Source organism: Hyposmocoma kahamanoa, unplaced genomic scaffold (assembly GCF_003589595.1).
Source record: "Hyposmocoma kahamanoa isolate Upper Pololo Valley unplaced genomic scaffold, ASM358959v1 66, whole genome shotgun sequence".
NCBI classification, from domain to species: domain Eukaryota; kingdom Metazoa; phylum Arthropoda; class Insecta; order Lepidoptera; family Cosmopterigidae; genus Hyposmocoma; species Hyposmocoma kahamanoa.
In genome coordinates this window covers 2,839,282-2,852,843 of record NW_020653854.1, presented here as the reverse complement: position 1 = coordinate 2,852,843, position 13,562 = coordinate 2,839,282, and the positions used below count along the sequence as shown (strand labels likewise).

The 13,562-nt window shown below is 36.6% G+C and overlaps 1 protein-coding gene across 1 annotated transcript in view; it reads left to right on the top strand.

Annotated features, from left to right (window-relative positions):
- Positions 1-13,231, top strand: part of LOC113231842 — a 29,229-nt gene extending 15,998 nt beyond the window's left edge. Inside the window, exons 5-10 of the mRNA XM_026466377.1 lie at positions 5,593-5,659; positions 6,612-7,135; positions 7,291-7,483; positions 7,740-7,912; positions 7,995-8,364; positions 8,446-13,231. Coding sequence (XP_026322162.1) covers positions 5,593-5,659; positions 6,612-7,135; positions 7,291-7,483; positions 7,740-7,912; positions 7,995-8,364; positions 8,446-8,906 — 1,788 coding nt within the window. The 3' untranslated portion in view covers positions 8,907-13,231. The remainder of the gene's footprint in view (positions 1-5,592; positions 5,660-6,611; positions 7,136-7,290; positions 7,484-7,739; positions 7,913-7,994; positions 8,365-8,445) is intronic.
- The last annotated feature ends 331 nt before the right edge of the window (positions 13,232-13,562 follow it).

The following is a 13,562-nucleotide window of genomic DNA, read 5'->3' as shown; positions in this document are numbered from 1 at the left end:
AAATGAAATATTTTTTTAGGATCTAAATGGCATAATTTGTTGTTCAAATAAATTTTTAATAAAAAAAACGCCCACAAAAGTTCATGTAATTACATTTACTTATCAAGTTTTATTGAAATCGGTTACCGGAACGTGCGCGAAACCGGAATCATCCCCTAGGTTTGCCACCCTCACAGTTACACTATTTTCTTAAAATTTTAATGGTACCAATATTGAGGTACCCTCTTTCCAACAAAAAAATAATCATCAAAATCGGTTCACAAAGTCGAATTGAGAACCTCCTGCTTTTTTTTTAAGTCGGTTTACAAACCAACACTTCGGGCCCTTTACATGATTTAGATTCGATATTCATTATTATTGTGTACTGAATATGCGCCGTACATAATACATAGGATTTTTCCATTATTTTTATATAAAACCAAATGATGGACGAAAAATTCGAACCTACACCTGGTAGTAGGCGACACGCCTGTCCATAACAACTGAAATGCCACTGATTGCTGGAGCACTGCTACTGCGTACCCTGAGACACATGTTGACAAGTCCCATATGCATGTCATTTTACTAGCACCTTACCTATTTCTTAGCGGCAGAAATAGGTTCTGTCCATGTCCTATTGTTCGCGATGCTTACCTGTACCTTCTTCGATACGCTAATTTTCATTATTGAGAATTATTCCCACTTACCATTGACAAATGTACGTAATTTAGATATTAAAGGAACATGCTTACTTAAACTGGGATTCGAACCGTCAACCTCTCAATTTCGTTTCACAATCTCAACCGTTAACCATTAAAACTATTAATAGACCATTACAAGTAAACTGTCTTTACAATATGCGATCTTATCAGCCCATTACATAGAGAAGCTTATAGCTTCAATTAAATGCTTCTAAATTGAAAACTACGAATGCAAACTTCTCCTGCTTCACTTATATTCATGAATGTTCTTATACAATCCTTTCCATTCTTATCACTACGAATTCCAGGCTATTCTAGAACATTCTCGAGTTGATCATTAAATTGTCAAATTTGCTTAGTCGATGTAAACGTGAACAAAAAATTTCGTAAGTATCAATAATAGGATATGGAGTTCTTTGGTGTTCGCGATTGTTGACAGTCGATAGTATTCCAGCTGAGGAATTCAAATTTTTCCCGTACTAAATTGGTTCTATAGCGCGTCAGGGACTTTGGCTTTATTTTTTTACAAAAGAATTTAAAGACATTTGAAAAATTTATATCGCATAAGTACCATAGGTGCGTGTTTTATTTAGTTCAGTTGATATGAAAAAAATCATTAGTAACTTAGAATAATAACGCATAGAAACCTAGCCCGCACACGCTAAGTGAGGCAAATTGAAGCGCTCCCACAAGGCCTACACGAGCGGGCGGGCCTTCAGTGCTCAAGGTCAACTTGCACCGCGAACAGCTCCAGAATTTTAGCTAAAAATGACGAAATGTGCGGTAAATGAGTGTAAAAATACGTCAGACAAACATAAAATAGATACTAACATCACATTCCACAAGGAAGTAACGCGTTTCAACTTGTATTTTTATATAAATATTCATAACCCACTACTAAAACTAGCCTACATGAATTTGATGTTTGCCTCACTTGTGGCAGTTCGTTTGATATGAAACTATCATTCTATGCGTTATTATTCTAAGATTAGTAATATGTAAAATACCTATTGAATAAACCGGTTTTCTTGTAAAATTTCCAAGTAAAAAAATTTTTAGGTAATCGTGTTTCACACCATATAAATAGTAATCAGTAATTCATTCAACACTTTCATTGTTATTCGGAAACAACTAAAGCCATTTGAACTTGCAACGACTAGTAAAACTAGTGTTTCGGGTTTCTTTACTGATCCCATAAGTCAGCTGTGACAATAAGACCTATAAAGGATCTGAAATATCAAACATACGCGAGTTAGATCCGAAAACAAAGTTTCATTTCAATAATACGAGTTACATTGCAGTGAATTCTTCATTAAATACTTACACTTTCTCGTAAGCTCTTCCCCTAAATACATTAGCTATAGAGGGAAAAGGTGCAACGCACTCACACATTGACGAAGTAATCTGATGTGAGAGTCAAAGTAACTTGTAATCTTCGGGCGGGCCCGAGCATCGGCGAGCCGTGAGCTAATCGTGGTCTAATCTGAAGCTAAGCCTATTACGGGCAGTTGTATCGCTTCCCTACAAAACTTCGGAAGCCCCTTGCTCATCACTTTTTGAATACCCGTAAAACTACGCAGCCCTGGTACTTACTTGGCACATCGATCATTGAAATGTTACGAACGTTATAAATTTTCGGTACCTATATAGCTTTCATGTTTTAGGGGTTGATTTCAAATAATAGAGTGCAGATGAAGGTAGCACAGTTCAATGAGCCATACCACAGAATTAATTAAATAACGGAAAAAATACAGAAATAAGTATACGATGGATTAGTATTCCATAAATTGTTGATTCGTTTTTGGAAATATCTTCATAAATTCGTCTTCAAAAATAGATAGTTAATTCATAAATAAAAAACGGTGCCTAATACTGCTCTCCTTGTCATTACTTACGCATTTACATTTTGGTGATTTTCGAAATATTGGCACCTAAAGCATTTTTTCTAATTACTATAACAAAGCTAAAAAAAATTCATTCGATCCGTGTCAGAGGCTCTGCCAATTAAGCCACGCAACGAACCAATAGACCTTATGAATTTTCCTGTTTGTTGTAGATCTTTGTTTTTTAATTTAACGACTTTTTTGCCGTGGCACCATCTGCGAGAAAGTTATTTCTACACTCAGAGAGGTACCTTTACAGCTACCATCGCTGACTAAAGATGTCGCTTTAATAACTTGTAATTTTTAAATTTATTGAATGTCACGATAATAAATATAATATAAATAAATATAAATATTACACAACATCACAAACGTCGCTCTGATCCCAAAGTAAGTAGCTAAAGCACTTGTGTTATGGAAATCGGAAACAACGGCGGTACCACAAACACTCAGACCCAAGACAATATAGAAAAGTTAGTTTTGTACACTGGCCTGGCCGGGGATCGAACCCAGGACCGCAGAGGTGGCGATACCATGAAAACCGGCGTGCAAGCCGTTCGACCACGGAGGTCATCGACCCACGACGTTTTACTACTATGAAATCCATTTTTTTTTTTGAAATTACTCCACTACTTTGTTATAATTATTATAACAAAAAATCGAAATATTAAGAAAAATTCATTCGATCCGGCTGGAACCAGCACCCGCAGGCAATCCGTGCCAGATGCCTTTTTTTTAAAATGCCAATAACGATGATTTTACTTAACAATACTGAAACTAAAAGATATGAAAAAAAACCGCTTAAAGTACATCTAAATTTGCTGGTTCCAGCTGGTTGAGTTATTAACGACTCAATTTTGCTAAATATGACGATTGGGTTAGTTGTCGATAAGGAGGGCAAAATATGAGATTGGTCAAAGTCAAAGTCAAAGTTAAATAATCATATATTCCATAGGTAAAATTTTTACACTTGTAAACGTCATTTTAAGCTACTGCTCGTTCACTACGCTGACCTCCCTGAGAAGAACGAGCAAGAAACTCTAGGGATTGCTCTTTTCAATAAACTTAAATGCTATGAAATACACTTTGAATTATAATTGTGTGGAATCTAGACTCTTGTTGTCTTTCCATACTTCTTTATCTAACACATACTCTTCAATTCTGTAATATGACTTTTCAATTAAAATACTTTTTAGGAAATGATAATCTTAATGTATTCTTCGGAATATTATTGTAAAAACTCTTTTACCTTAGTTAAACGAAATCGTGGTACCATGAGTTTGGACTTAGTTCTAAGGTTAATATTATGAATATCTTCTTTCTTAATGAAATTATGTATATTTTTACGGGTATACAAAATATTTGAGTAAATGTACTGTAATGCCACAGTCATGATACCAGTCTCCTTAAATATTTTTCTGAAAAAAAGCCGAGAACCTAAACGGTACACAGGTGGTTGTTTCTGAATAGAGAAATTGACTATGATTATGTATGACTATAATTTCTAAGTTACGTAAATATATTTATATCAACAATACCTCTTGTTAAAGATGAAACGTCATAAGGAAACCTGCACATCGAAGGACATAGAACATAGATTTTAGTAGCAGTAGAACTTCTTTTGAAAGTGTTCGTCCAGGGAAGTACTGCCATCTTACGTATTTCTGCCGCCAAGTAGTAATGTAAGCAGAAACTACAGGCACATGGGACTTGTCAACTTAAGCCTCTGGGTGACGAACACAGTGGCTATGCCCTAAGATGTTTGCGACTAAAACTAAGTGACACTGCAACTGTTATGGATAGGCGTGTCGCTTGCCAACAGGCGCACGACTTGTTCGTCCCATCACTTGGTATTATAAAAAAGTATAATTTGTGGTAACTCTCTATATAGAAAAGACTCGTGTCCGACAGGGAGACGTATAATAAGTTAACGATGAATAATAATAAATAAAAATAATAATAAATTTATTGGACATAGCCTGATCATAAAATATCTCGTCAAGGTGCAGTAAGATAAGGCGTTTAACTGAAGAATACCGACCATTGACTACCTATAGTTGAAAAAATCTGTATTACAGACTGTTCCTCCGTATCTGTTAATCAATTTTGACAAACAATTTGGAATAGAATATAAATTTACTGGAAGTGAAATAGGGATTGAAATGAATTCGTGAAGCTCGAGTAAATATGTACCAAACGCAGGTCACGTTGCCTCACAATCATATGAAGACACAGTTATTGTCATTCCACAAGCCGAATCTAATAAAACTGCATTTGTACGTCCGTATTGAAATCGCTAAGTCGACTGCATCATAAATAAATACTGAAATTGTTTATAAAGACAAACTTGTTTGCGTTCTGTTAACCGCAGTTAACAAGACTTTGGCGACATGAAATCTCATTTAGTCGTAACGAAACGTAAATCCCTTTCGTGTACTCATGCCGCCTTGGGAACAAAGTGTGCATAAATTAACTTAATGTCCAATACTTTCCTACTTACGTGAAAGTGGTCGTTTTATTACCTCCCTTGAATATTTATTGTCGTGTTCACGCATTTTTACGAAGGAAACATTTTGTGAACACTGAAAACTTTTCTTGGGCTGTTTATCATTTGGCTTAAGGTCGTAAATAGATATCTTTACGGGTTCGTAATGATTCATGATACTTTTTCTCACGCGAAGATTATGATGAATAAAAAACCTCCGTTTACTTTCTTCATAAAAGCCATAAATATTTTATGTCTTACTCATGTTATCCTGTATGATCTCCTACTACTCGGGAGGCATGAAAATATGTTAAAACTTTTCCACCTTTATTTACAAAAGACGTTTATCTAGCTAAGATATACCGTGGAAAGTTTCATCTTTTCGTTGTTTTCGTTCCAAATATGAACGTCTGTCTTTTTCACACCAATATTCTTTTAGAATTTGATAGTACCTAAAGCCTAGAGGTATCTAGAATAAAACCATTTTATTTTATTTTTTTATACTATTACTCCTTAACACGGAAAATGTTTGATATTGTTACAGATTCTTAGAGATATCCGACACGGTCTTATGAACATGGGAAGAGATGGCGTTCGAGGTCCATTTGGAGGTAAATTTGTCACACTCTCACTCAGTTATATTGGAAATAATTTGAAGTAAACGATATCAAAGTACATAATTTGATTCATATTGTGTTAGGCACATGCAGAATATAGAAACAACAAGAGTTAAAATGCGACATTTCAGAACGCTTTTTGGTATTTTATACCCCATTTTACGCTATTGTCGTTTTTGATTTTATGCTTTATTTGTTGTAAGACTTTGGCTTCAATTTTGTTCTACCCTAATTTTACTGTTTGTTGATCGGTTTAAAGTAAACTGTTAACATATTCTATTTATATTCCAATGCAACGTAACAATATTGAAGCTTCTGTCAATATATTATTCGTGAATCATGCCAAAGTAGACGTTATTTACGATAAACTTTTATTTATTTCTCGAAATATCGGAGCGTTTAAAATCTACGATATGATTTTCTTTACTTAAAATATTTCGCATGACGTATGCACGATGTATTTGTTATAATTGGCCAATATTATCGAACGCTTTTTTAAATGTTGTTCACTTAAAAATCGGTTTGCTTTCAATGTGTATTACATAAATCATGCATCATTTTTCATAAACAAAGAACTCTGTCCATGAAGTTAAAAACAAGACATAATTCATAAAAAACAATGACGAGCTAAAAAATGTTAAGTTAATTTAAAGGGAAATTATATAAAACATACAGTTAAACTTAGTTCAGCCAATTTATCACCATCCATCACGTTTAATTTGCGAAGAAATGCTAAATGCATGTTGTTTTTACAATATTTTGCATCAATCACGCACGGCTTTACGATCTTCGTACACAGCTTTACTGCAGTGTTGTCAGTGGAACCGCAATTTCTTGGATGGGCATTTATTACGGTAAAGTTTTTCGCAATTATGTTAGCACGTACATTTTATTTGCATTTTGGGACTTGCCAAGTACAGAAGTCTAATGGAAGACTCGTTTACAGACGACACGTACATGTACGACGACGAAGCGAGAGGGCTTTCTGGAAGAGGACACTGGTATGACGAACCTCCTTACGAAAGCGATCCAGAAGATTTTCTTATGGGTGGAGGAGCACCAGCGGCGACATTTCAGAATGGAAGAGTTTGTTTCACATTGAATCTTCGTAACGAGCCGCGAGGTGAAGGCGTGATATCCCTGAGGAGTGCCGGTGATATAAGTTTAGCGAGAACCCCTCGACGCGGATTAATAATTCCACAAAGCGGCCCCTACCCGACCACTGTGATCCCCTTACGAACGGCGAGAGACAGGGAAAGCGGGGATTACGCTGCCTCTGACATTCAATCTATAGGCTCGAGGCTGTCTGGCATATCTTTAGAATCTAGTCGATCCGAACGTGACTCCAGGAGAGGTTACCGACAAATGTCCGGCTATCGGATAGGCGCTGATCCATTATCACCTGCTTCGTCCGATTACGAAGATCAAGAAAGCGAAACCGATTCACAACACATAGCTACTGTGCATAAGGTAATCGATAATAGGAGCATAATTTTAATTACAACAAACATGTTAGTGCAACTGGCAAAACTGTTCGTAACTTTAATAAATTAGTTGCTAAAATTTTAATTGCTTTTAATTTTTAATTCCTTTGCCCGACTAACAATTTATAATTTATCTTACAGTCAGCCGAAGAATGCGAAGGCGTCTCAAACTTAGCTGGAAAAGTAAGAGGGCTTAGACAAGATGTTCAAAGGAAAATATCGAGGTTAAGACAAGAAAGGGGCCCCGAAGGCACCGACAGGCGAACGAGTGGGGATCAAGCGTTTCCATGTTCTAATAGTTCTTTTGAAAGTCTTCCCAGCGGATCAGGCAGTAGTGAGTGGATTTATTAAGCTATTTGTCTGTGTCAATATAAAAGTTTTGTAAATATGTTCGTCTTTCCTTTCTTTGCATCATAACGCCCCAAGTGCTACTCACACTCACTCCTACTAATGTTTGGAATAGTGACTGCAATAACCAATCTTACCTATTCACAGTCATACAAAGACGTTTCTGCAGGTATTTTACCTTTTAATGTGTTTGTGTTTAAAAAGAATAAAGTTAGTTTGCTAATAGCAATATTTATATACAGGCACACAGGCTTTGGTTCGAGCCGGTAGTAATCACTCATCTCTCTCGGCAGAAGAAAACATAGAATTAAGTCCAGCCGGGCGCAGTTTACTTGTACCGCAAATGCTATGCCGGGCTCGAGCACTCGTCGATTACACACCCAATATTTACGAGAAAGATGCCTTGAGATACAAGGTAAGATAATTTAATGCCACAGAATCCGTTCCTTTTTCTCAACTACAGAATAATGCTATAATAAAGTGTAATTTGTCAACAGAAAGGCGAAATCATAGAAGTGATCAACATGAACGCATCAGGCATCTGGCGTGGTGTACTGAACAACAAAGTTGGGAATTTTAAGTTCGCAAACGTTGAAGTCCTCTCTGAAAGAGACCCAGTGCGATCAAGATCAACAAAATGGTGTAAAAGTCGAGAAAGACTTTGGGAAACACGACCAAGGACTGTGGAGGAACTACTTAGAAGGATAGACTTACCGGAGTACACAGTGGCCTTTGCAAAAAATGGATATGAAGATATCGAACTATTCAAGGAAATTGAACCATCGGATCTGGATTACCTGGGTATAATGACACCAGAACATCGCACCCGCATCCTTGCTGCAGTGCAACTGCTGCACCAGCTTGAATGTAAGTGTTATTGTATAGATTTTTTTCGTTAACTATAAATATCGCAATATTTAGAAAAATATCTGTTACATTTCATATTAGGTGGCGAAGCCGACGGTGAGGGTGAAGGGGGCGGTTCCAGCTCAGAAGGCGGTGACTCGCCTTTTGGTCGACGTCAATTTCCTCGAGATTCGGGTTGCTACGAAGCAGGCGTGGGTGTTGGTGGCGTCCGAGTTCGTACATCCCCATTAGTCCACAGAACAGACGAGCCTTCTCACAGGCCGCCAGAGCCGGCACCTCAAGTGAAACGTTCCATCCGAAGAAGACAGCCAGATGATGCTGAATGCGACAGAATCGAACGTTATCCAGGAACAGGTGGAGAGAGAACAATCAACCGCAGCGTTGGTCTCCCAGGTGGTGCTAGAGATGATACTTGCGAGTCCGATCACAGGCTTAACGTGGTCAAATTTGTGGCGGGGGGTGAGCCGTGTGCATCTGAAAAGAGTAGCGATTCTGGTGTGAGTAGTTCTTCGCTGAGTTCAGCCCATCCTCATCGTCCCTGAGCGAGGCCCGCCGCGCCCGCGCTTGCCTAGGCGCTGGCGCGGGCGCGAGCGCAAGCCGCGCAGTCGCCCGCTCCCCCCGCCAACACTGAAGAACCTATTGCACTACCTGAAAGCGAATAGACTCCGTTGCCATACTCTCAGTGCCACAAAGTATGATCAAATCGATTGTCATAAAAGCAAAATGGTTCGCGTTATAAAGTGTAAACTCAATCGGTTCGCGTGTTTCATAATAAGATTTAGGGAGGCCTTTATTAATTAGTATTTTTGGTGTTGGTAGCTGTGATCCGTGGGGTTATTATAGATGATTATTTTTGTTTTAAAACTTTGTCCCCGACTGTTTAGTAGAGAATTTTCTTATCATATTAGTAGATATCTACTTAATACACAGAAATGTTTATTATAAAATCGTGCACGATTAATCAAAGACAATAGTTCAAAGGCCACTAGCAATGACTGTATTTTCAATTGCTTGATGTTGTATGTTTGATATAAGACTGAAACATTTCGTTGCATCGTATTGTATAATTAGATATAACTTTTAGTTACATTTTTCACCCAATTGACAACAGTATATAATGAAAATACATTAAAGTTCCACAAGCACTTGGCTGTTGTACAAGCATCATACTGCGTATGCAAAGGATTTCAGTTTGCTTTATCTTATACAACTACTATTTCTAATTCGGAGTGCACACTATGAATATATATATATACAAGGAGCAAATGTGCACGCAGGGCCCGATTCCGATAAGTGTGCGGTTAACTAAAATTCCGATCTTGTCATTTTTACAGGACTGTCATTATTACCACTTATTTTAATTCGCTTTATATCCTAAACTATCATTCCGTTAATGAATTTATAATGCATATCAATGAATGTGTTTAAGTTGCTATAATTATTAATTTTCTGTACTTTGTTCAAAATGTTTTCGTAATAATTTGTCAATTGATTCAGTTTTGGATGAATACCTGTGCAATAACAATGTATTGTACTGTAATTTGTAATAAAAAAGTGTCTCTTTTTAAAATTGCACATTAAATAAAAACAATGGAAAGTTCCATTTTCAGTGAAACACAGGTAGGAGCATACAAAGAATAGAAATACCGTACCATGGGCCACATTACCGTCGTTGTCGTAAACTACGTAATCAATATTTTTAGCATATCTGGAATCAGCTAAGCAAGATCTACAATCTCCTATTAGCGATTTTTTGTATCTTATTTAGTTTCTCTTTATTGTTCAGCAAAATATGCTCAATTGACATTCAAAGAAAATAAAACTTTAGGTGCCTATATCTCCAAAGTTACCATAATCAAAAACGTTGTTTATGATAAGGAGGGCAGCATATAATCGTGTATACAGACACTAGAAATACCGTACTTTGAACCACAGGTACGTATATACAAACCCTAGAAACACCGCACTTTGAACCACAGGTAGATGTGTATACGTAAACACTAAAGGTACGATGGATCTTCTACAATACGAAGCAATATTCTTGTGCGTTTAACACAAGATACGCTTAACACTTGTGTAATTTTGAACAGAGTACAGAAAAAATGTGTTTATTCTTAGCAATGATGGCAATAAGCTAAGTTAAAGCGTTAAAAGCGCAATAATATTTGATAGCAATAATTGTATATAAACTAGTAGATAGGTTAATTATTGTACGTTAATACATTTTTTGTAATATTTAAGAGAGCTTTATGCGGTACGCCGTATGTACATGTTAGTGAGTAGTGTCTTCGCGTGTGAAATTTTAAATTTCACCCCGGTTCTCTTGCGAGTGGTAAAATTTTCTAATTGACGTCCTCTGTATATTACACCGGTTGCTGAACTTCGTCAATTTTCGTCATCGCAATCACCGTGTTTAATTATTTAGCTATTTTTTTAATAACGCACACACTCAACATAGCCCGGCACTGGGGAAATCCCGTGTCGTGGGTACCATGGACACATACATGAACAACCACAAATTACACCCAAACTCACGAGATAAATAAATGTAGGCCATATAAATAATTCTCCCGGTCCGGGAATCGAACCTGGGACCTCTGCGTGGCACTCCGACATGGTAACCGTTCGGCCACATAGGTAGTTGAAAAATCTATGGCGACGGTATTACAGTCGGTAAAGTAATAAATACACTGCGAAAATTAAACTAAAATATAGAACAATATACAGGGTTACCTATTTGTAAATTACTAACAACCTCGTAGGACTATATTACTAACATCATAAACAACCAATTTGCTCCATAACTTTAAGAATTTATTACATTTTACTTTGATACAAAAATAAAAATATTTAACAAAACATACAATTCTGTGCAATACGCAGGAACGCGAGTAGGAGTCTTTGGGGAGGCCGCTTGCACTTTTGAACTATCTTACCAGATATGGATCTACGAAGTGTCAGATAGTATAACAAAAACTTAAAAGCTTAGTTGGCATAGCGTCTGGCACAGTTTGCTGGAAGGCGCTGGTTCGAGTCCAGCCGGATATTAGGATTATTTTTAATTTTTTTGGTGATTTAAATATTTTGTGAAAAGTCATAGTACAAAAATTATATATTTATATGTGTGTTAAAAATGATATAATTATATATGTTACACCTTCACACGAGGACGTGGACCTGCAGGATAGCTATGTCGCATCACGCCAATAACTCACGTCGTTAAGACTCATTATTGTCATTATTGTAATATCTACGACAAATAAACTGACAAGCTGGCCTAATATTTCAGGGCAGTCCGACTCGCCACGTAAAAATGTTACTAATATCGTACATTTGATACTTTACATTTCACACCCTCAATAATAAAATGACGAAACGGAAACAGATTTTTTTGACAACACATATGCACATAGTGTTATACGCCATTTTGGCTGGTGCCAAATGTGACTAAATCTATTTATTTTATATGAAAAACGTTATATAACTTTCTTTTTGTCTATTGTATTAATTTCCCAAATTGTTATTTTTCGCACATCACTTTACAATGGAGACAGCGATTTGATCTTTTGAGCAATTTATGATTTTTATCATACTCCCCATGAGTTCAAGTAGAATTTCAACGAGTTCAAGTACAATTTTATTTACATAATACAACTGAATTGACACCAATAACTCTCTTTGTTCTATGTATATGTTGTATATCTAGTATTTTTTAAAGGCTGTGTTTTCCTTTGAAAGTTCAATTTGACATTAACCTACCTTGTTGGTTACTTAAAAAATTGCTAGTGGACTCTAAACCACAGAGAACCTGTACCAACAGTTCAAGAATTTGAATAAGCCTATCGCTGGTATTCATTACAGCCAAGACCCTTATAGAACACAACCAACTATGCGGCTAGTTGTAAAAAGATATGTACTATAATCAGTAATGTAACTATGTAATTGCGGCTGTTTGTATCACTGCCTGGCTAATGAGTGGCGAATGCTGATGGACAGATAATAGGTTTAGGCACTTTTCTTTAGCTGGTTACGTAACTTAGAGCTACGCCACACTGGCGCTGCCGGTTGCGTCGTTGCAACGCTATGATTTCAACGCACCGAGTGCCACATGAACAATATAGTGTAGCAACATAACGCCGCTTACTTATGCGCCGCAGCACCCCTCCCCGCTTCGTCTCCTGGGCCCTTGTCTGATGCAGACGCATTTCGTCGTCGCGCGCCGTTTTACGCATCATGTGGCATGTAATTCTACTTTATATGTTAGTATGTACAACGCAGCGCGATACCTTTTTAATATTACCGACTTGACCAGTCTCCTCTAAAAAAGTAAGCCTAGCATAGTCTAGACACTCTGACACCATGACATGAAAAAAATACATAATAGGCCATCATTAGTTTCAATAGCCAAAAATCTTTTTTTTTTGTTCTGAAATGTTCCTACGTTTCAGTATAATGGAAAACTATTAGAGTGTGAAAATATCTAACGTCGTTTCTATCAACTGATATTATTTTTCAGATAAGAGGTCATTTTAAAAAGCCATATGTATTTAGGGTGCCCATCAAAACGTAAAATTTATTTAACTGGAGTACTTTTTTGAGGTGGAAATATTGCACCGCATATTGTCCCTCTTCTAACCGTCGTAACTGACATTGGGGACATTTTTTTAGGATAACATACTTTCGGTTTACTGCCTTACATCTTGAGCTTGTAGCTCATGCCAAACTTATTCTATCAAAGAGTTATATTAAGAGGGAGCATGCCAAAAAAGTTTTGACGTTGGCTCCGCCCAAATTTGTGAAACAAATATATGCCTGAAGTTCGCGTGACATGCGACAGGAGATGTTGAATTTTGCGCATTAAAAGTACCAAATTCGTTTTAGCGAAATAACTCTAAAACTAAAGGGATTAAAAAAAATCCGTAGTGACAGTTGTCGATCATGCATAAATATAATTAATTATCTAATTTTTGTCCTGTAGCATTTCGAGGATAAATCGAAAAAATGTGAAAATTAGAGGTTATTTCGTGATTTTTATCTATCGAGGAAACTTTAGTGTTTTATGTTTGTGATTAATGTCTATGCTTGATTATATCGTGTAGTTACGCATACAATATTTTATTTTTAACTTTAAAGTGTATATACCCCTCTAAAATCAAATCGAAGATTAGGAATTTTTCCTCTGCTCCCTCTTAACACAT